General features: G+C 41.1%; 1 protein-coding gene across 3 annotated transcripts in view; it reads right to left on the reverse strand.

The window, feature by feature from the left end:
* The window catches only part of dusp16 (dual specificity phosphatase 16), a 105,828-nt gene that overhangs the window by 41,311 nt on the left and 39,857 nt on the right, over positions 1-24,660 (reverse strand). For all 3 annotated transcript variants that reach the window (XM_041215907.1, XM_041215906.1, XM_041215908.1), the window contains 2 exons: positions 20,071-20,589; positions 2,139-2,277 (listed from right to left, as the gene is read on the reverse strand). In XM_041215907.1, the coding sequence (XP_041071841.1) occupies positions 2,139-2,277; positions 20,071-20,301 (370 nt within the window). In that variant the 5' untranslated portion in view covers positions 20,302-20,589. The remainder of the gene's footprint in view (positions 1-2,138; positions 2,278-20,070; positions 20,590-24,660) is intronic.

Raw genomic sequence — 24,660 nt, forward strand, 5'->3', positions numbered from 1 at the left:
TTAATCACACATGAAACTAGTAATTTCTATAACATGTCCAATAATGTCAAGTAAAAATTTGGAAATTACATTACTTAATGGGTAGTTCCATTCATATCACTAACATAACTCATCTTCATGAACGCAGATCCAAATAATGCTGCAGTACCCATAATTTTCTGATGGAGGAGGCAAACCCATTTTATTTACCTTTTAAAATACAACCCATCTCCCGACTCATGGTTCTTGCCTCCATACAGCTGGTGTATTGCCAGACTACTGCTGAACCCTGGCTCTCCATCGCTGAAAAATCACAGAACTTTCCAGAGACGGTCTCTTAATAAGACCACCACGATGTAAATAAACTTGTTAATAGCAGCAAGGCTCACTCCTTCCCAGCCCTTGGGAAAATTGCAGAGGATGGAAACAGAGGTGGGGTTTCTAGCTGCGCTGCTTGCAGTCGTTTTATTTGCCTTCCTGAGTCTGTTCATTTCTGACTGGGGTTAGGAAAATTCCGGACCACGTGTTCTGACCTTAGTCATGAATCTGTTACCTGTTATTATATCAAACGCCTTTTGAAAATCCAAATATATTTCAACTACGAGTCATGTTTATACTTTCCGTTACTTCTCCAAAAAACTTAGTAAGGCTGGTCAAGCATTTTCTCCATTATTTTCTGTGAGGTTTTCATGTATATTTCTTTGTGGCCCTAACTCTATTTCCTTTTGTTATCTATGTGGTTGTAGAATACTCTACCATTTCTGTTTATTTATTTTCTTTCTATTTCATATTTGAAGACTTTTCCATTGTTGACCCGTTTGCTACCATTTGTATGAAGTTAATTTGGGCCAGGTTCACTTTGATCTCATTGAACATAGCTTTTTTCCAGACCAACACCTTTATCTTTAACCATTATTCTTTTCTTTTCTACTCACAATGAACCCATGTTCTGGTTACTATTTCCAATTGTTCTCCTACTCTGATATCTAGCAACTTAACTTCCCAGAACTACATCGAGCAATACACCTTTCCTTCTTGGGCTAGAAACATGCTCATCTAGGAACTGGTCCTGAATGCACTCTAAAATGTATTCTCTAGTTTCTCAACTTGGAATACCTTTATTTTGGCCCATCTTGGAATAGTTAAAATCTCTTAGAACTAACGTTGTTTTTCTTACATATCTGAACTGTTTACAGATCTTGATTGGTGGCCTATAATGCACATCAGGAATTGCCCTTCCTCTTCTTAACTCTATCCATATGGACTCTGTCTCAGCACAAACCCCCAGGACACCCTTAAATTGTTGGGCTCTGATGAAATCCTTCACTAACACTGCTGCCTCATCCCTTTTCATTTCCTCCCCATTTCTCCTGAAAACATTATAGCCAAGACTATTACATTCCAGTTTGTTCAAACTTATATCATATATTCTCAATAGCTATGATGCTATATCCCTCCATGGTTATTAATGTTTCTAATTCTTAATTTTTTTCGAATGTTTTGTTCATTCATATATATACCATACAATTGTGTCTTCAATTTTTTGGAATGCAGAGCACTTTTTTTTTAAACCTGTTTTTTATCATTTAATTTTAATGACATCTTCTGCCCGGTCTATACTAGGGCTTTTATATCTCCCTATTTCATGGCCAGTACATAACAAGTACCCCAAGTATGTTTCCAATCAAAGCTGTTGCAATTTTTTCAAATATAATTTGGCGAACAATTGGCCTATATTTCCTGGGGTTTTTTGGTCTGGATTTAGACTGTGTCTCACACACAGAGGATGCTTCAGTCTAATTGGTTGAAGATCCTTGCTGTTGCTTGCCCTATTCACAGACGCCACAGATCTGACTTGGGGGCACCACATTGAAATGGGGACAGCTGAGTGGAAATCCTCACTGACAAGCCTGTAAAATAACTTGTGCAATTGTACATGACGTGAATAATGAGGTGCCATTGCTTCGCTGCTGACAGCAAAATCTAGGCCAATATAACTTTTACACTTTATGCTACTTACTTAATATGGTATAAAAAGTGAATTTCTAGGAATTTTAAAAGTTCAGTGAATTCTGTACATTCCGCGTAGAGCGTTACGTTAATTCATTTATCCTGTATTTTTTCTTTTGCAGAAACTCTGAGATAATGGTAGATCCTACCTATGAGGAGGGACACGTTGTTAAAACTCTTCTCCAGTTTGCTCAGAAGAACAGAAAGAAAGCAATCCGAGGAAATCGCACTGACATCTTGTGTACACTGATCATATACCACCACCTCTTGTTCATTATCAAACACAATCTGCAATAGCAAAGGGAGAACTGATTAACAGAAAGCAATGCTCACAGTAGTCAACGTAGCTTGATCTCAAAATGCAAGACAAACATAATTCACTTTGATTTTCTTTACACATGTGAAATTATGGGCCGGATATTCACCTCCCAATGGAGCTGCAAATTGAGTCATGAAATGCTTGCTGGAAAAGCAATTTTCCTTTGCCGTTCCGAACTCATACCATTTTTGTGTGACCTTTTGGCAAGTTTGAAAGGGCTTGGGTGCAAAACACACATGCATCTCTTCCAAGGTTGTGGTCCCCATTATAAGGGCCACAGGAAAATGGCACTTCCTCATACACACACAACCTCCATGTGCTGTTGTGGGTTTTGGAAGCCCTAAAAAGACACCTGTCCTTGGGTAGTTCATGACCAGTGGGGGTTATCCTGCTAAGGAGGTGGTAACATTCTGAAAGGTAACTGTAAAATGCTTTGACATCTTAATTTGTTACTATTAGATACTGTGATGTAGATATGTTTTTAATGCAGTGATTCATCACAGGGATCTGTCCTGCAAAGATAAGTTGACCCTTACATTGACCAGCATTAAGTAATTGTTGTTATGCATTACAGTACTTATCCAATTCTCAAAAGTGCCATAATGCATCAAAAAATATTTTTTTAAAGTCATGTCAGCCCCTGCTGCCATGTTTTGTGCTCTGACTTAAATTGACTGACAGTTCTGGCTGTTAAAAAACCCTGCTTTAGAAAGTTGAACAAAATCTCTTCATTTGCTCTTCTTCCTCGATTGACAGGTGCTCTGCTTTGAAATGAAAATGGGGCATCATTCCGTTCTGTCAGTTTCAGACAATGTAGCTGAAGGCTTTTGCTGTGACAGCGGTCAACATTATGAATGCTTGGATGAGTTTCAAAAGCTTCCTAAGAGCTTCAGTTCAGCAGGCAGTCTACTGATCAAAGAACAATCAAAAGTTTTAAGGAGTTGTAATAACAAAATATGGCTTTGATGCGGTTTCTTGTTTGTTTACAAATGCAATAGGCACTTAAAGGACCACTATTTTTTTTGCACTGGAGTAATTTTTTCCAGTATCAATAATAGTTGCGTTTGAATTCAGGGTTTTATTGATTTTAGAGGTTTATTTTTGTCAATGATTTTAAAATATTCCCATTGCATGTCTCCTATGAGCTATAAATAGTGCATACTGGGTGGTGTGGGTGGGAGAGTGAGTGAGGAGGATGGGAAGTGATGTTTAGGGGGCGTTTAAGCAATGTTGGAAACAGGACTGCTGTGCTGGAGAACTTCTAATTGGCCCTCCTCCACACCCACTCTTCAGGCATTCCATCGCAGTTCACAATGGACTGTGAACCCAAACCCCCTGTTTGAAAAGATAAGAATCCCAGGCAAAGTCACACATAGGCCAGGTGTGCATTTTGGAAGGTGAGAAAGTACACGTCAGGTTTTCCCAAGCTCACATGAAAATTCAGGCCTATTTCTTTATTGCAAAATTTTCAATGTTTCACGATGATGTGAACATTATTGTACTCTTTCAGCCTCTCCCCAATCATTATCAACTCTGTATGTTCCTTAGTGTATAGGTTCCCCAAAGATAGATGAAAAATGAAATCTAGGAACTATGATTCCTTACCTTAAAGCAAAGGTAGTATTAATTATCCACATCAAAAACAGAATTACCTGGAAAAACTCAGCAGGTCTGGCAGCATTGGCAGAGAAGAGTTGACGTTTCAACTCCTCATGACCCGTCGACAGAACTTGAGTTCGAGTCCAAGAAAGAGTTGAAATATAAGCTGGTTTAAGGTGTGTGGGGGGGGAGGGAGAGAGAGAGAGAGAAGTGGAGGGGGGTGGTGTGGTTGTAGGCAAAAGCAGTGATAGAAGCAGATCATCAAAAGATGTCACAAACAACAGGACAAAAGAACACATAGGTGTTAAAGTTGGTGATATTATCTAAATGAATGTGCTAATTAAGAATGGATGGTAGGGCACTCAAGGTATAGCTCTAGTGGGGGTGGGGAGAGCATAAAAGATTTAAAAATATTTAAAAATAATGGAAATAGGTGGGAAAAGAAAAATCTATATAATTTATTGGAAAAAAACAAAAGGAAGGGGGAAACAGAAAGGGGGTGGGGATGGAGGGGGGAGCTCAAGACCTAAAGTTGTTGAATTCAATATTCAGTCCGGAAGGCTGTAAAGTGCCTAGTCGGAAGATGAGGTGTTGTTCCTCCAGTTTGCGTTGGGCTTCACTGGAACAATGCAACAAGCCAAGGACAGGCATGTGGGCAAGAGAGCAGGGTGGAGTGTTAAAATGGCAAGCGACATGGAGGTTTGGGTCATTCCTGCATACAGACCACAGGTGTTCTGCAAAGCGGTCGCCCAGTTTACGTTTGGTCTCAACATTTTGGTACATTGTTCCAGTGAAGCCCAACGCAAACTGGAGGAACAACACCTCATCTTCCGACTAGGCACTTTACAGCCTTCCGGACTGAATATTGAATTCAACAACTTTAGGTCTTGAGCTCCCCCCTCCATCCCCACCCCCTTTCTGTTTCCCCCTTCCTTTTGTTTTTTTCCAATAAATTATATAGATTTTTCTTTTCCCACCTATTTCCATTATTTTTAAATATTTTTAAATCTTTTATGCTCTCCCCACCCCCACTAGAGCTATACCTTGAGTGCCCTACCATCCATTCTTAATTAGCACATTCATTTAGATAATATCACCAACTTTAACACCTATGTGTTCTTTTGTCCTGTTGTTTGTGACATCTTTTGATGATCTGCTTCTATCACTGCTTTTGCCTACAACCACACCCCCCTCCACTTCTCTCTCTCTCTCTCTCTCTCTCTCCCTCCCCCCCCCCCCCCCCCCCCCCCCCCCCCAACACCCCACACCTTAAACCAGCTTATATTTCAACTCTTTCTTGGACTCGAACTCAAGTTCTGTCGAAGGGTCATGAGGACTCGAAACGTCAACTTTTTTCTTCTCCGCCGATGCTGCCAGACCTGCTGAGTTTTTCCAGGTAATTCTGTTTTTGTTTTGGATTTCCAGCATCCGCAGTTTTTTTGTTTTTAATTATCCACATCACAGCTGTTGGATCAGGTAATTTAAGAAGGACTTACTGTGCCACTTTACAGATCTCCCCTAATTTTTTTAAATCAAACTAACATTTTTAACAAATATAAACTCAAGACGGCTCCCCAAAGGATACATCAAATCTTGTAATTTATAAAGCACTCTTAACTCTGTAAGATACTCTATTCTTATATACATGTATATGTAGGATTATGGCTTGGTTTAATCTTGTATGATTACGGTTTTTCACTTTCTTTTCACATAAAAAGGCTTGTAGGCTTATACTATAGGTAGAAATAATAAAATGGTCATGCTGCTCTTCAAGAAATGGATAATATTTGGCAAGAACAAGCTTGGTCAGCAAAGCGGTGTTTTGTCAGCAAGTGATACCGAATAAGGAGTCAGTGGGCTCCCACTTGAAGGGTGCAACACAAACAAACAAGACAATGATCAACAGATCAATTGGGAAACTGAAATAAACTTATTTTAAGGGATGGATGTGCATGACTAGAGCGCTGTAAAGATCTTAAGCTTTCCTTACAATTCATATAGACAGACAAGAAAAACGAAAAAATAAATCAATGAAGGCAATGTTCACTATTCAGAGCAAAAGCAGTTAATATTGTTTATTTTCCTATATGACAATTGCTTAAGACACTGGGCGGTGTTTAATCCAAGCGATGGGGATCTCACCCACCTGCTGGAGAGCCAGCGAGAGCCCCTCACCACCTACTTTGAGGCAGGCCCTCCATATTAAGTGACAATCAGGCACTAAGCGGCCAGAGGCGGACCTTCCCCGGGATCAAGGACCCCAGAGGTGGAAGTCACGTTCCCCACCCAGAGCCCCCAGCCAATTAGAGGCAGGCAGCAGTCCACTGCAGGCAGCAACAGTGGGAGCCATGGCTGCTGCACGCAACGCCCCCATCAGAAGCCCAGGATCAGCAAGGGGCCCAAGCAAAAGGTGAGTGAGGGCAGGATGAGTTTTGCGGCATGTGGCTGCCACAGTACAGCAAGGATGAACTGTCTGATTTTGTTGGGATTGCTTGGTCTTTCTAACCTGCCTTTTATCTTTAGCTGCCTCTGTTCTTTGTTGTTTGAAGGGAACAATGCCACTACTTGAGATTGCTCCCCAGGTGGTTCTTTCTCGTGAATTTTTCTCCCAGTCTGTGGTGGACATGCCACGTTTCTGGAAGTTTGCCTTCATGGATTCTTTGAAATTTAATCTCGGCCTACCTTGCATGAAGTGTCCAAGTTCAAGTTGTGAATACATAACCACCTTAGGGATTTTGTTAGACATACATAATACAAGTCCACTCAAATCTGAGCTAAGCTCTGAAGATGAGTTCTTCCATTCCAGACATTCCAGCGCTTTGAAGTACCTCAGTGCTGGATGCTTAGTACTCCTGTTTGATGCCCAGGATGCTTGAATGTATTTCAGGTGGAACCTGTCCAAATGCTTAATATGTCTGGAGTAGGTAGTCCATGTCTCATAGCCACATAGGAGGGTAGGTTATAGCACAGCTTTGTACACAGCAAGTTTTGTTGTAAACTTGATATCTCATTTCTTCCACTCTTGCGTAAACAGGCAAATGCTGAACTTGCTCTTGTAATTCTGCTAGCCACCTTGCAGTCAATGCAGGCATTTCTAGGAATTGCGCTTCCAAGATAGCTGCTTTATCTACCAGCCTTCAGGGCTCCGTCATTGATAGTTGTAGTAGATGGGACATAGTCAGAATTTGGTGATGGTTGATGGAGTATCTTAATCTTTCTTAAGCCGATGGTGAACCCATAGTTGTCAGTCGCTTTTGAAAACAGAACATGATCCTTTGAAGGTCATGCACACAGTGTGGCTCAAGGGCAGAGTCATCAGCAAACATCAACGTCACAGAAAAAGAGTGTGAAGAGCAGAGGCCGAGACACATTCCTGCTTCACCCTATTTGTTAAGTAAATGGGTCGGTGTATTCACCACAGTCAGTAACTGAAGATTCTTACCAGACCCATTGGTTTACTGGTTAAATGCACCCTTTTGAGTGCCACTAAGCAATATAAACCAGTAATCCAGAGACTCAAGGTAATGTTCTGGGAACCCAGGTTCAAATTCTGCCACAGCAGATGGTGAGATTTGAATTCAATAAAAAAAAATCTGGAATTAAAAGTCTAATGATAACCATGAAATCATTTATCGGTTGTCGTAAAAACCCATCTGGTTCACTAATGTCCTTTAGGGAAGGAAATTTGCTGTCCTTACCGGTCTGGCCTACATGTGACTCCAGACCCACAGCAATGTGGTTGACTCTTAACTGCCCTGTGAAATGGCCTAGCAAGCTACTCAGTTCTCAAGGGCAATTAGGGATGGGCAATAAATGTTGGCCTAGCCAGCAGCGCCTACATCCCATGAACAAGTTAGAAAAAAGAGACCACGGGGAGAATTTTCTCCCCGTCAGGTGGGCCAATCGGGAGCAGGTGCAGGTGGGCACGGAGCTGATTGCCGCCCGTGATCGGCTGTGCACTGCCAGTAATGGCATACTGGTATTGTCGCTGGACAAGTAATCTAGAGGCCCAGGGCTCCTGGATTCAAATCCCACCACAGTAAATGGTGAAATTTGAATTCAATAAAAACCTGGAATTGAAAGTCGAATGCATTGTTGATTGTCGTAAAAACCCATCTGGTTCACTAATACCCTTTAGGGAAAGAAATCTGGTCTGGCCTACATGTGGTTGGCCCTTAAAAGCCCACTGAAATGGCCTAGCAAGCCACTCAGTTGTATCAAACAGCTAAAGTAATGAAACTGGACGGACCACCTGGCATCGACCTAGGCACCGGCAAACAACAACAGCAAACTCAACCCTGCATTGAGATTCATACAGTTCCATACTCTATGGAATTGGTCTTAGCTGCAACCTTATAAATAGGGCCCGATCTATTTGCTCACCATGCAAACTTCATGCTGAAATAGAGCACATCGAAGGCTACCTTGATCAGATCATTTCACGCTGCATATCAAGCAAACTCATGAACGGGCCTAAGGCTGTCACTTTCAGCACTGAAAAGTGCCCAGTTTACCTCAGATTACTCTGGAAGGGCAAGGTATCTCAAAAATTTGAGCAACAGGTGAAGCTAGCTGTTTCACGCTGCTACTATGCAGTAGCAACCCAAGTGGTATTCACCACTAACAGGATGCTGCTGTCAAGCCAAAAAGACTTTCTGCCTATCACACAAACGAGGAATGCCATATATGAATTTCTGTGCCAGTGTGATGCTAGGTATGTAGGCCCAAAGACTGGTAGATCGAATCAAACAGCAAACCAAGGCCACTGTTCACAACAGTTGTAGGAGAGAGACTGTACCCAACCAGCACGTGCTTTCAAAACTCAAAACACAGTGTCCAACATTAGATGTGATTCCACGATTGGACAACATTTGCTAAATAAATAATCCTCAATGCGCTAGGAATTACGCTGACGACCAATTTAAGACTATCATTTGGGCTCACAATGTGGCGCATTTGCACGTACTGGCAGCTACATATATTGTTACACAGGGTCCTGTTCTTTGCAGACAGAAAGAATATGTACACACATTGCACCTGTTTCAGCTAAACAAAATAAGTGATAGCCATTCGCTGACTCATTCCTCAGGGCAATGGCTTAGCTAACCGGGGTCAAGCTGCCTGGTTTAAATTTCAAACAATGCTTGGCAATAACTGTCAGTCACCATCAGTGGTACATTCTCCATGGCAATGCCGCTTGCCAACCAATCAGCACTCTTTTCACATACAGTATAAATCGTTGTTTTCCCCCTTATATTGGTATTCCTGCGAGTGTCCTGATGACTGCAAAATGAAAAGCTTAGACATGTCTCTTTTTTCAGCTATAATGTGTTTCTTATAAAAAGAGGTACATAACACAAGTGTAGGCTATATGCCATTAGTTTGAAGTATCATTTTTTGAGGCTTTATCTGCAAATGTTACCTGCTCTATTTATGCAACTATTAAAATTGCAGCTGCAACACATGTAGTTTTGATCATTAATACACTTAAAATTCGAAAATGCAAGTCATTAGATGTCCACTTAGTTAGGTCAATATCATTACTCAAAACCACGTCTGCACATTTGTGAATTCAAGCTCATTTTACATTTATGAAAACCATGTCAGTGATGCAGCATTTCATGTTCATGATGAAAATTATACTTAGTTTTTGCCATCAAAAAGACTCCATTGCTATGACACAAGTGTCAAAAGAAAATATGTCAGACCAGCTCAATAATAGTCATGATATTAGCATCCTTTCAATAGGCCATGGCATTTCTACTCTGTTCATGCATCCAGTGTATAATATTTTTCCCCTAAAACTATGCATTCTAAAGAGAAAAAACAGGAATAAGTTAAGGCAATAAATTAGTTTTGGGGCTTTGCTGATACACAAGCAGTGCGAACTTTGGCCTTGCAGTTTAAGAAGCTGTCAGAAGGATTTGTCTAAATTACTGCCTTACATATCACTACCACTTTTATTCTATATTTCCCTTGAGAGATGTAAAATGTTATTATTAAGTGATAGGTAAAGTAACTTCACAAGATCAGGTCAAATGATCAATCTGTGTCATCTCATCTTTCTAGAAGATTAACCCTACCGCCCATTTATTGCAACATCTGTTGTTTCTTAAATGAGTTAAGGTTTGTTTTCTGAGCAAAGTGATACAGCACTGACAGGTATTTTTCCATGTTCCACAACAGATAATTTGAATTGTTAATTTTTGCTAAATTATAGGTTGCTTTGTGCTACAGACCCATGTAGCCAAATTAAGAATCTTACAGCTGGCAAAGCGAGTGTGACAGAGAGAGATCGAACGGGAGAAATTTAAAAAGAAGTTAAGAGGGTAGAATGCTAACTTATTATAATGCATAATCTGCTAATTCTCAATTCAATGAGAAGCAATTACTATTCAAATTTATGCTACAGATGTTGGTGGATACTAGCTAAAAATGCATAGATGCTCTGGAGTCTAATGTATAATTGGAATTCTGCAGGTCAGTAAACTGAATTACCATTTTCCTTTATGAAAGAGAGGTCTGAAAAGAGCTCAAAATGTTGACCAAAACAATGATTCAGAACTCACTACTCTTTTACTGCAATATGAAATAGCAAAATAAATGGACTAGGCCATTTGGCACTTCAAGCCTGATTGCCAAATCCGTAAGATCATAGCTGATCCGTGTGAAGTTCCATCCATCTGCTTTGACTAGATATCCTATTATACCCTTATTTAATAACAAACTATCAATCTTTTGTTTCAAATTTATTGAGCCAACACATTTTGCTTATGGTGGGAGAGTGTTCTACACCATGCATGAAGAAATATTTCCTAACTTCTCCCCAAATAACCCAGCTCTGATTTTAAGCTTATGTTCCCTTGTCTCAGACTGCCCCACCAGCAGAAAAAGTTTCTCTCTATTTACACTCTTAATAGCTTCCAAAATGTTAAAATCTCAATTAAGTCACTGTGATGACCCAAGAGCTTTGGGGAAAGTCTTGTTTCTTTTTGTGTGATGTCCCCTTTAAGACTAGTGTGAACTGGGGAGTATTCTTAAAGAAGGTTTATTTTTTTCCTGACTAGGGCATCAATAGGTGTTAAGAAATTCCCATGTGACCTTAGCTGTTCATCCCCATGGCAACCTAAGAAGCAATGGGTAAATGGAAAGCTAATTGCAGTAGGGTTGGGTTTCAGTCTGTGTTTCTGTTTGGCAGTTCAGAACACACAGAATTTGAGAGAGAGAAAAAAAAGTCTTCTCTGAAGGAAGTTTTGTGTTTGGCAGTTTTTGAACAAATTCTCGTGGTGAGCTGGTCTCTGAGAATAGAGCACAGACTGTGTTAGTGTGTGTAATACAGTTAGAAAAGGTGGAGTGGTAAAGACAGGAAGGGCAAAGGATTGTGGATTGGACAGTGGTGCTGGTCAAGGCATAAATGTTGACCCGAACACCAGGCCAACTCCCATACGCTTCTATGAATTATGCCATGGCTATTTTACATCCACTTGAACAGACAGGGAGGACACAGTTTCAATGTATCAGCCAAAAGACAGCACCTCTTATGGTACAGCACTCCAGCAGTACTGCACTGAAGTGTCGGCTTGGAGTATGTGATCAAGCTCTGCAAAAACCCAGAACCTTCTGACTCAAAGGAAACAGTGCTATCACTGAGCCAAGGGTGACACCTAAAAAATACCTGCAGTGCTAATACATAGCTTTCATCAGAAGATGCAGCAATAATTATAGTTGTAGAGCAGAAGCAGATACCCTTCTAGCTTTAATCCTGCTGTTATTGTAACAATGACCCAAGTCAACTAAAGTGAAACTCACTTGTTCTGAAAATACTGCAACACATATTTAATGGACATTCTGACTCTTCTTAATTTCATACTTAAGATATTTTCTTTCCTATCCTTAGATATTCCTAAACTATGTTTCATTTCATCAGCTATGGTGTAAGCGGAGAATTGTGATGACAATACAGCCTGCTACCCCTGTATGGTCTTGCATTCTACTGCATGAAAATGTCTAATCACAAATTACCTACTGAGGGCCATCAGCAGCACCCCAATCTATAAACTCATGGCCTGGATATCTCTCGATCTACAATTACCATAAGCCAAGGGACCAAACCTGATTCAACCAAGGAGTGCAGGAGAGCATGCCAGAAGTAGCACCAGGCATACTTTAAAAAAGTGCTAACCTGGTGAAGCTACAACATAGGACGACATACATGTTAAACAGCAGAAGCAACATACTAGAGACCGAGATAAGTGATCTCACAACCAACAGATCAGATCAAAAATCAGCAGCTATGCCTCATTCGGCTGTATGATTAGTGGACAATTAAATAACTAATGTGAGGAGGAGGGTCTATCAACATTCCCATCCTCAGTGATGGGGGAACCCAGCATGCGAGTGCAAAAGACAAGGCTGAAGCATTTGCAACGGTCTTCATCCAGGAATGCTAAGTGGATTACCTATCTCGACCTCCTCTTTAGGTCCCCAACATCACGCATGACAGTCTTCAGCCTGTTTGATTCACTCCATGTGATACCATGAAATGGCTGACCGCACTGGTTACACCAAAGGCTATGGGTCCCAACAGCATCCCAACCGTAACAGCAACGAATATTTATATAGCACATTTAGCATAATAAAATGTTCCAATGTGCTTCACAGAAGCATTACAAAACTAATGTATGACACCAAGCCACTTAAGTTATGTCAGGTCAGATGGCCAAAAGCTTTGTTAAAGAGTTAGGTTTTAATGAGTGTCTTAAAGGAAGAAAGTGAGGTCGTGAAGCAGACAGATGTGGGGAGGGTATTCCAAAACTTAAGGCCTAGGCAACTGAAAGTGTGGCCACCAGTGGTGGAGTGATTAAAATCGTGGATGTTGAAGAGGCCAGAATTAGTGCAACACAGTATCTGAGGATTGTGCAGCTGGAGATTACAGAGATTGGGAGGGGCGAGGCCATAGAGGGCTGAGGATTTTAAAATGGAGGCATTCCTTGACCAGCAGTCAATATAAGTCAGCGAGCACAGAGGTGATGGGTGACCAGGCCTTGGCACAACTTAGGACATGGGGTGCAGAATTTTGGATGATCTTAAGTTTACAAAAAAAAGAGTAGAATGTGGGAGACCGACTGAATTACATTGAAATAGTCAAGCTGAGAGGTAAGAACAACATGAATCAGGGTTTCAGCAGAAGACTAGGTGTGGCAGGATTAAAGCCAGCCGATGTTACACAGGTGGAAGTAGGTGGTCTTTGTGCTGGTGCAGTTATGTAGCTTGAAACTCATCTCAGGACCAAATATGATATAAAGATTGCGTACAGTGTGATTCAGCCTCAGGTGAGAGGGATGGAGTCAGTGGCAAAGGAATGCAGTTTATGGTGGGGACCAAAGACAACAGCTTCAGTCTTCAATATTTAATTACAGGGAATTTCTGCTAATCTAATAAAGGATAAGCAGTTGACAATTTAGAGACAGAGGGATGAGAGAGGTGGTGGGAGTAAGGTAAAGTTGGGTGTCTTCAGCACACGTGTGGAAACTGATCTATTTTTGGATGATGTCAGAGGATCAACAATTAGATGACTGTGTGGGAATGGAAAGAGAAGCCAATAATGGCGATTCTCTGGCTACGATTAGATGGATAAGAATAGAACCAGACAAGTACAGTACACTGGACGATGGTGGTGTGGACAAAGGCTGCTGATAGGAGAGATACTATGCCTTTATCACATAGGATGTCATTTGTGACTTTGAAAAGGGCTGTTTCAATCAGTGGGAGAGACAGAAGCTAGGGGAAGAATTCAACAAAGGAGTTCAGGGAAACTGGCATGAATTTTGTAGGTGACAACACTTTGGAGATGCAAGGGAGGTTGTACATGGGTGATAGTATGAAAGGACGGCAGGGTCAGGGATTGTTTTACATACAAATTAAGAGCAGGAGTAGGCCACTTGCCCTTTTGAGCCTGCCCCACAATTCAATGAGACCATGGCTGCTCTGATTATAAGCTCAACTCCACATTCCTGCCTACCCTTGATAACCTTTCACCCCTTGCTTATTAAGAATCTATCTACCTCTTACTTAAAAATATTCAAAGCCTCTGCTTCCACCACGTTTCAAGGACGAGAGTCCAAAGACTCTCAACCCTCTGAGGAAAAAAAATTCTCTTCATCTCTATCCTAAATTAGCAAACTCTTATTTTTAAACAGTGACCCCTAGTACTAGATTCTCCCATAAGAGGAAACATCTTCTCCACATCGACCCTATCAAGACCCCTCAGGATCTTGTGTTTCAATCAAGTCACCACTTACTCTTCTAAACTCCAGCAGATACAAGCCTAGCCTGTCCAACCTTTCCTCATAAACCTGCCCAATCCAGGTATTAGTTTGGTAAACCTTCTCTGAACTGCTTCCAATGTATTTACATCCTTCCTTAAATAAGGAGACCAATACTGTGCACAGTACTCCAGATGTGGTATCCTTGTATAACTGAAGCATAACCTCCCTACTTTTGTATTCAATTCCCCTCGTAATAAATTACCTGCTGTACCTGCATACTAACCTTTTGCGATTCATGCACTAGGACCCCTAGATCCCTCTGCATCTCAGAGCTCTGCAATCTCTCACCATTTAAATAATATGGTTCCTTTTTTTAATTTTTCCTGCCAAAATGGAGAATTTCCCACTTTCCCACATTATATCCATTTTCCAGGTCTTTACCTGGTCTTTGCCCACTCACTTAACCTATCTATATCCTTTTGTAGCCTCCTTGTACCCTCTTCACATCTTACTATCCTACCTATCTTTTGTGTCATTAGCAAATTTAGCAACCATAACTTCCGTCCTTTCACCAAGTCATTTCTATAAATTGTAAAAGGTGAGGCCCCAGCACTGATTCCTATGGCACACCGCTAGTTAAACCTTGCCAACCAGAAAAAGACACATTTATGCCTAGCCTCCATTTCCTTTAGTTAGCCAATCTTCTATCCATACCAATATGTTACTCCTACACCATGAGATTTTATTTTTCGCAATAGCCTTTGATGTGGCACTTATCAAATGCCTTCTGGAAATCTAAGTACATCGACGGTTCCCCTTTATCCACAGCATATGTTACTTCTTCAAATAACTCCAATAAATTGATTAAACTTGATTTTACCCTTTCACAAAATCATGTTAGCTCTGCCTGATTACCCTGAATTTTCCCAACTGCCCTGCTGTAACGTTTTAATAATAGCTTCTAACATTTTCCCTTTGACAGACGTTAAGCTCACTGGCCTGTAGTTTCCTGCTTTCTGTCTCCCTCCCTTTTTGAATAAAGGAGTTATATTAGCTATTTTCCAATCTAATGGAACCTTACCCGAATCTAGGGAATTTTGAAAATTAAAACCAACACATCAACTATCTCACTAGTCACTTCTTTTAAGATGCTAGGATGAAGTCCATCAGGACCCAGGGACTGTTAGCCCACAGTTCCAACAATCTTCTCAATACCACTTCCTTGGTGATTGTAATTTTCCACAGAGTTCCTCCCTCCCTTCCATTTCCTGATTTACAGCTATTTCTGGATGTTACTTGTATCTTTTTTGAGGAATGTGGCAATGACAGCAGGTTTGAAGGAGGGACAGGACTTGAGGAGAGAGAACCGTTAAGAATGTCAGCTAACATCAGAGCCAGGAAAGCAAGTTGGGTGGTCAGTAGTTTAGCAGGAATAGGCTTGAGAGAGCAAGCAAGAGGTGGATCTCACGGACAAGATGAGCTCAGAGAGGGCATGAGAGAAGAGAGTAGAGAAAGAGAAAGATACAAGTTCAGGTTCAGCAAGGAGGAACCATAGAAGTTCAGTCCTGTGGGCTAGGGAAAGTGGCACAGGCAGCTGATTAGGTCATCTCAATCTTCTTGTCCAAGAAATCCATGAGGTCCTCACACTTACTGTTGGAGGCAACAGGTGAGTGGGATTTAATAAGATGCTTGTGGTAGAAAAATGAAGTCAGGGTTACCTTCACATTGCAGGATGCTCCGAATTTCCGAACAAGACTTTCATACAGCACCTCAAATGCCTTTTGCAAATGGAGATATACAACATCTAATGAATTTCCTTTACTAATACTGTACACTCAATTATCGTCTTGACAGATACCAGTAAGAGCTTGCGGGGTGGTGTAGTAGGGATGGAGTGGGTGCGGGGGGGGGGGGGGGGGCTCTTTCTCAAGTGAGTAGGCTCAAAAGGCAAAGGCCCAATTCTGCAAGAGTCGTGACCAGTCGTCTCCTCTCTAGTCAGAATTGTTGAATACAGGGTCAGGAGCATAGTATGCACAGTAATCCCAAGTATGGCTATTCCAGCAGAAAGGAAAACCATGAAATTGCTTTATTTACCAGATATTCTTAACTGGGCACTGTTTTCTTTTGAATGGACCATGTAGCAGTGTTTCGCAAAATGTATGCAAAGATTATTTTGAACAAAATACTGAAGAAACATAATTTTAGATTCATAAAGTTGTTAATTTTTTAATGAACTTGTCATTGCATCGGTCATACTCATGTACAAATCATGTTTACTCAGCAAGGCAAAAGTCTGAAACTTAACAGGAAGCCAAGTAAACATTTTTGTGAAATTTAAATTGTCCTCCTTGAGAAAACACAAGTATTTCTATCATTCAATAAAATGAGAGAGTTGTTAAAAAAAAAAGACCTACCTATGTCTACTCCTGTTGTCACGGAGACAGACAGCACTCAAGCTTGCTATTACCTCATCATTTTTCTGACTGCGGCTTTGGTTTGAGCAGGGCCTGCCTCAGTGCTCAGCAGGGGGCCAAGCAGCATTCACAGAGAGCACATGGTGCAGGCAGCCTGCTCAACTTAGAGGCAGTCTGCCCTCTTAAAGAAAAGCAGCACTGAGTCACACGAGGTTAATGCTGAAATGTTATTGCTGCAATTATAAACATGCAGAACGGAACACCAGAGCAGTGCGTGCTCCCAGGCTCCCAATGTGATCGTGAAGTTATCCTTAGTGATGAAGGTGAACAAGAGGCGAGAAAACAGATTTCCATGAAGAAGGCAGGAGGCCCTCAAAGACCACCCACCAAAGGGAGTGGGAGGAGATGGCCAGGGAAGTCAATTCCCAGATTCTGGCTGCAAGGACCTGGTGGTGGTACAAAAAGTATAATGGTCTGATGAAGGTAGTCTATGCCAGTGAATGCATCTTCATGTAACATTCCTTGTCCGTCACTCCATCAACCTCTCATGCTGTTCAATGCAGCAAACCCCTGTCACTAAGTGATCAGCAGCCCTGGCACTCAAAACTCAGGCCTAATATCTACAAACTCCACTTCATTGTCACACAGCTCCAATGAAGCTAACCTCACATCGAGCTGCTGCTGATTTCACATACCTCCAGTGATTTGAATGTGGCAGGTACACCACCCAATCAATCACTGACATTCTTCCCTCTCTTTCTGGACAAGATGGGCCATAAGAGGAGGAGCAGAGGAGAACTGGTGGAGTTAAGGATGCTTGTGTCTCTTGAGCCCTATGGAAATGGCTCTCTGAATTATGGGATTCTTCAGGACAGAGCCTGTGGTGCTCAGCAATGCGTTTGAGCGTTTTATTTCATTCTTTTGCGGGATGTAGGCATCACTGGCTAGGCCAGCATTTGTTGCCCATTCCTAACTGTCCTTGAAAAGGTGGTGGTGAGCTTCCCTTTTGAATCACTGCAGTCCATGTGGTGTAGGTACATCCACAGTGTTATTAGGGAGGGAGCTGCAGGATATTGACCCAGTGACAGAGAAGGAAAGGTAAGTGGCTTGGAGGTGAACTTGCAGGTGCTGGTGTTCCCATGTATCTACTGCCCTTGTCCTTCTAGGTGGTAGCGGTCACAGGTTTGGAAGGTGTTGAAGGAGCCTTGGTAAGTTGCTGCAGTGCACCTTGCATATAATACACACTGCTGCCACTGTGCATCAGTGGTGGAGGGAGTAAATGTTGAAGGTGGTGGATGGGGTGCCAATCAAGCGAGCTGATTTTCCCTGAATAATGTAAAGCTTCTTGAGTTTTGTTGGAGTTGCACTCATCCAGGCAAATGGACAGTAGTTATACTTTGGATTTGTGCCTTGCAGATGATGAAGAGGCTATTGGGAGTAAGAAGGTGAGTTAATTGCCGCAGAATTCCGAGCTCTCTCTTGTTGGAGATGGTCATTGACTGACACTTTTGTGGCACGAATATGACAGGTAATGGTACGTTTCTGCTATATGCCCCTTCTCAACTCTCAGCCACCTTCATCTTGTTATCTGTCATGATGGACAGGCTGCAGGTGGTGTGATTATAAACCTCTTGTTTTCCATCCTAATCAGCCCCACTCTTCCCCCTTTCTCATTTCCTGCTCTCATACATCCCTGAACTGCTGCCTGCCCAGCCACAGCACACACAGGAAGAATAGAGAGTGCAACAGCACAACATCTATAGAGAAGCCTGGTCACTTTATCCAACATTTCCAGTCACCAGCTCAGATACTACCATTGCACATAACTTAGTGGGTGGTACAGAATTGGGATCTGCCCGTGGCGAGTCACCAGGCATAAGCTATATAAAGATGGCTTATGTGCCAGCTGACTGGAGTGAGAGGTCATAGATGAAGTAGCAGGGGGCTCAGAGGAGATGTCATACAGGAAAACGCTGATGAGGATGCAGAGACGCTAGCTGCTTTGTTTGGCCTGCCAGATAGCCTCCTGTCACTGTCCAAGAGCATGGGGGAAGTCTGGTTCTGACTTAGCAGAGGGAATCACGCAGAATTTGCTCTCTTCACAGCTTCTGCAGATATTTTGCAGACCCAGAGGCACTGCAACTGATGGAGCTTTTATGTGCAGAGATCACCAAATCCTCTGCCTACCCTTTGAGGATACATCAACACTCACTGCCAAATCCAGGGATTCTCCATAAACATGCTACCATATTTCCAGAGACATTGCAATAGCAGAAGTTATTCTAAATTACCTTACCTGCAAGTTTTGTGCCTGATCCTTTAAAATAATGCCAATGCTGGGTCCCTCTTACATGATGAATGACAAGCAAATATGCTGAACAAACCTACGTGATCCAAGTTGGTAAGTAGAGGGTCAACTCAGCCAGCAGGGGTGTTTGGCGTCATGAAAGTTTGGAGGTTTATGGTACATGCAGGGAATGCCTGCACAAGCTCCGTTCCCAGCATGGGGAGCTGTGTGAGTTTTGCTGGAGGTGCTTTGTGCCCAACTCAAAAAGCCACTGGCTTTCATAATGCCGTATATAGTGTTACTGATCAGAATTTCACGTCCATAAAATAGGTGCAATAGTGTAGACTTAACAAAGTTGTTTCCACTTGTGGGGCAGTCCAGAACTAGGGACTTTAAGTACAAGATAGTCACTAATAAACCTAATAGAAATTTAGGAGCAATGCCTATATGTGGTGAGAACATGGGAACTCACTAGCACATGGAGTGGCTGAAGCAAATTGCATAGATGCATTTAAGGGAAAACTCATTAAGCACATGAGAGAGAAAAGAATAGAAGGATATTTATAGGGCAAGATGAAGTAAGGTGAGAAGAGGCTCACATGGAGAATAAAAACTGGCATTGACTTTTTGAGCAAAGTGGTCCATTTCTATGCTGTAAATTCTAGGTGGTAACACTGCCCCTGAAGAAATATAATTTGGAAACAAAATTTATGAAACATTTTTCTAAAAATGTAGAAGAAAACATGCACATTTACCAACAATCGTCAGCCACCTGAATAGGTATTTTGGGTTTTTTGTGAATCATGTGACACCAAGACTGAGACACACATCCTTTCAAATTCTTAAGCAAGCCATAAAATAAATATCAACCTTCTTCCAAGGTGCATTTTTTTTCATTTTCCACTTCAGCTATCATAGCAATGATGTTGGGTTAGTGTTTAAGAATCAATGGTGTTGGTTCATGTTTAGGAATCAAATAAGATAGAATGAGGCAATTACTTGAGCTTCTCCTTTACTAGGGTATGGCAATACAGCAAATATTTAATTTTATTTTGTATAGATATGTAATTCACTTATCCATTCATAACAAAAAAATGAATTTTAAACTTAAGAAAATGATGAAAAATGTAATGAATGCACTATACAAATTTCCCCTGATAATCTCTCAACTTTACTTTTCCAGCATAAACCTACCTTTTGTTTTGCAGAATGCTGGATGAGTTCTATTATTTGTACTTTGTCTTGCTGCAGTCTTCTTTTCATGAGCTTTGAGCAATTAATATTCACAGCATCCAAGATATGTGAGGCATTGTACTCAACAAAAGAACGACTGTCAATAACCAGCACTCTCTCTATGCCATTTTCCAGCAGTCCCACCAGCTTCTCAGCAGTTACCATTTGAGTCCTGGTTTTTTCATCAGCCATGGTGACACTAGACTGTCCCCAAATTATGGGTAAATTGTACTTAAAGAATCAGCCCCTTCATTACAGAAGAAATCTATAACGTCACGTAGATTGCAATTGACCTAGAAAAATAAAATCCATTTCAACAGTCTATAACGCTCAAGCCTTTTTACTGCTGATATCCTGTTGTTGGACAACAACCTTACTGTGGGTTGCTCTGGGACAGCATCACCTCACGGGTGCAAAGGATAATTCAGTTTTACATCATTCTTCACCTATATTTCCAACTCAACATTCTGAATGGAAAATCTGCAAACAAAACAAAAATAAATCTTTAGAAAGAAGGACCAACAATAATCTGAAGATTAATGTACTAAATACAAATTAGTGCTGAAAAATGGAACAAATTGCAAAAATATTCGGAATTAAATCTACTTTCTCCCAATTTCAAAGTTAACATACACAGTACAATGCTCCATTTCAAAAATTGTACTAAAAAAGCCCAAGAATTGCAACTTCACAAAACATTGTAATTAAAACACTTAGTAAATCAATTAAGGTTTTAAATGCTATACCTCTATCCAGAGTAAATATCCACTTTCAAATGTATGGTGGACTGCTTTGCTTATAACTCTTACACTAATTGTACATTGTTGAGTCTGAATAAATCACGTTCCTTTCCAAAAAGGATTATAATTCACTCAAAAAAGAACAACACCCCAGTATCCCACAGTGTGTCGAATTTCAATAGTTCAGCAGGAACTAAACACATGTCTGCCAAGCTCCTTAGTAGGTCTTTTAATATTATCAACTTTTCCAAATGATACCATATTCTACTAATTATATAGTTGCTCAGCATTGGTACAAGGAGCATTGACTATATAGTATTATAAGCCTCAGAGATTGTGTGTGTTAATACAATTTCTCTTGGATGTACAGTATGTTTCATTTCAAAATATCAGAGGTGCCAAAATTTACTTTCTCAACACTTGTAAATATATGTAAAGCTACAATGACATGTAAGGTTTCGAGAACATGAAAATTAAAAATCTGTAATATATCTCGCAGGTCTATCTAAACGTGTATAATACTACAAAATGAATACTAGAAAAAACCATTGGAAAAAAAGGGGACAAAAATGCAATATGAAATAAAACCATTTGCTGTGCATAGCAGCTTTGCACCCAAAGCTGAAAAGGTGACAATGGGATAGATTTTCAGCCTCAAGGCAATAATGGGAGTTGGGGAAATTCCTGCCTCAGCCTGCCTAGCTGGGGAGAAAGCGCCCACAAGGACAGGATCTTCATTGTTGGTGGGGCGGTGGGCAGTGGATAGATGTAGGCAGCAGTTGGTCCAGCTGATCTGGGAAAAAGTTTGGCGGCAGTCACAGAAGCTACTAGATGCAGAAGCAGCCCACCTCAGTGCTGTGGGACTTCGTCACAGTTATAATAAAAAGAGAAAGGCCCTCCAACCCTCACCTCTCACCTCTCACCACCTCATATCCCACACTTCCCATACCACCTCATATGGCACCTCATGCCTCTTACTCACCCCATATGGCCTCTCACGCCCACTTCATGCCAAGGTATGCCCTCCCAAAACAAACCCTATGGCCACTCGTACTCCCCATCCTAAGCTATGGCATTTCCATGCCCATAAACCCACTATATGCTATATAAAAGCAATTAACCTTATGGTGACAGTGGGATGTGTAAAAAGCTTTAATAAAGTCATTCATTGATAACTTTCCATTTTCTTAAAAAAGTCCTTTTACTCTAGCCCAACAGAATTGTGACTCATCCAGACCCCTTTTAAGTGTCACTAGCTGAAACTACAAGCAAATAAAACCCCTTTATCTTGTGTAAATAAGCATTGTGAAATTGACAGCATAGATTAGAGTGACAGAGCAATTAATCAAGCAATGTTTTCACTGGGGTGCAGGTGTTTCAACAAGCTAATGGATTTCTGGACTCTCAGCCAGGCATACATACATATTGAGGCTTGGCCAAGACCCCAGAAATCCATTAGCTTGTTGAAACATCTGAGCCCCAGTGAAAACACTGCTTGACAGCTCTGGCTCCTTGATCTACGCTGTCAATTTCACAATGTGCATTTACACGTTTAGATAGACCTGCGAGATATATTACAGATTTTTAATTTTCATGTTCTCGAAACCTTACATGTCATTGTAGCTTTACATATATTTACAAGTGTTGAGAAAGTAAATTTTGGCACCTCTGATATTTTGAAATGAAACATACTGTACATCCAAGAGAAATTGTATTAACACACACAATCTCTGAGGCTTATAATACTATATAGTCAAGTGCTTGCTGTCTCAGCTATTGATACTTAAAGGGTCTGGATGATTGACACTTTAATTGGGCTGTAATAAAAATGAGGTTTTTTTTTAAGGAGTGGAAAGTTATCAATGATTGACTGTGTTGTCAAAGTTTCTTTTTGCACATCCAACTGTCACTATAGGGTTCATTGCTTCTATAAAGTATATAGTGGGTGGATGGGTATGAAAGTGCCATAGCTTGGCACGGGGGCATGAGTGGCCATAGGAGTTGTTTGGGAGCATAAGGATTAAACTTATCTTTCAAAATGTTCCCTCATACAAACTATGATTCATGACACCTCTGAGGTGCCATGAACCATGACTCTTTGAAAAGCTGACCCGACTCCATGAAAATTGCAGAGGATTAGAACATGCCTATCCCCCAGCGAAGCTTGCCAGGTCAGGAGTGCAGGGTGTAGGCCCAAACCAGCCCACACCCTTAAAAGTTACTCCTGAAAATTGAGAACCCCAGGAATGGGGTCGGGAACCCCAGGAATGGGGTCAGGAACCCCAGGAATGGGGTCAGGAACCCCAGGAATGGGGTCAGGAACCCCGGAATCAGGACTCGCCCACAATTTTTAAAGGCGTGAACTTGGTCAAAATCTAGCCTGATATGGTTTTCAGAGTTTTTGTAAAGCTGAAGGCATTCTATTGCTGCTTACATTGATTAATCAGCAAAGAACTTCAAACACTAACAACTGATGTCTAGGAAGTACTTTAAAAACCTAAATACATCAGAAGCCTCTAAGACAGTAAAGCATTACAGATTTAAAGTATGTTTTATCTGCAGAGCAAAGTAATGGCAGTGTTTAGCAGTGAACATTTTTTTCCCACACTTGCAGCAGCTCCTTCTTCACTACGTTACCTAGAGGTTTGGCCTTTAAGCGCATGCATTAGTTGCGAACTCAACCTTGGCAAAACTACAGGTTTGCAAATTTTGGAATTTGTCAGTAATGCCAATCATATTTTGGTCTCAAGTGAATAATCAGACAAGTGTTAGACATACTACAGTCAGATACAAAAAGGAGGGCAGACCAAGCTGCAAGTCACACTGGAATAATTCAATTAAAAGGAATCGCAGCAACACAAAGGCCAATCAGGAAAGCCAGTAAGGCTAAGAATGAACAATTTAGGTGCAAATATTTACATCTTAATGTCAATCATAACATCAGCAAAAGATTTTAGTACGATCCAACAGTGCATTCTAACCTATGTCTGTAAACATCCTATTTGCAGGCTTCAACGTCAAAAATTGATTTGTTTTTAAAAGGCTAAAATGTCCTCCTAACAAAATCAAAATAGATCAGTGTCTGCAGCTTGCACTTTTTCCCAAAATGAGAACCAAGTTTCAATTTTCAGCGAGCCTTGGCCAGGCGCCTTTAGACACGGTTCCTGGTCCAGCATTAATTTTATGCTGGTCTCCTACACTGTACAAATTTCTCAGCCAAGATTCCTTAGGAAGAAACTATTAGACAAGTTTACTGTAAAGAATTTTATTTTTAGTACAAAAGCCAATTTACCATCATTCCAGTTCAACACCCCTGTGTAGACATCCTGGCCTGGGTTGTCATGGTGTCAGGAAGACTCCATGGATCTTTAAAAATGGCAGATGGGACCTAGATATGGAAGTCTTGCTTCCATTTCAGACAGTTCCAATTTTTGCTGTTAGGGGAAAGGGGTTAGGGTGTGTTTCACATTGGGGTTGCGGTGGGGGGGGGGGGGGGGGGGTGGAGAACCCAAACTCAGCAGCACCATTTGAGAGCTCAGTGCTGAGTTCAAACAGACCACATTTTGGATGTTGCAAGGGCCTTAGTGTGGGAATTAGAAGTAAATGCTCTTGAAAGGCAGGTAAACTCTGTTTAACTGTCAAGGTCTGAAGTTACTTAAATCCCTAAACTTTCTGAAAAAACAAACAAGCTGCAGGTATCAAGTGAAATTTAAAAAAAACACTCCATTCTAGCAATTTCAATTGTTGTTTGTTGATGTTTCCTAAAGGGCATCTTATGAATGCTTCGCTGATTTCCAAAAAAAAAACCCAT

The sequence above is a fragment of the Carcharodon carcharias genome, chromosome 21, assembly GCF_017639515.1.
Source record: "Carcharodon carcharias isolate sCarCar2 chromosome 21, sCarCar2.pri, whole genome shotgun sequence".
Taxonomy (NCBI): Eukaryota; Metazoa; Chordata; class Chondrichthyes; order Lamniformes; family Lamnidae; genus Carcharodon; species Carcharodon carcharias.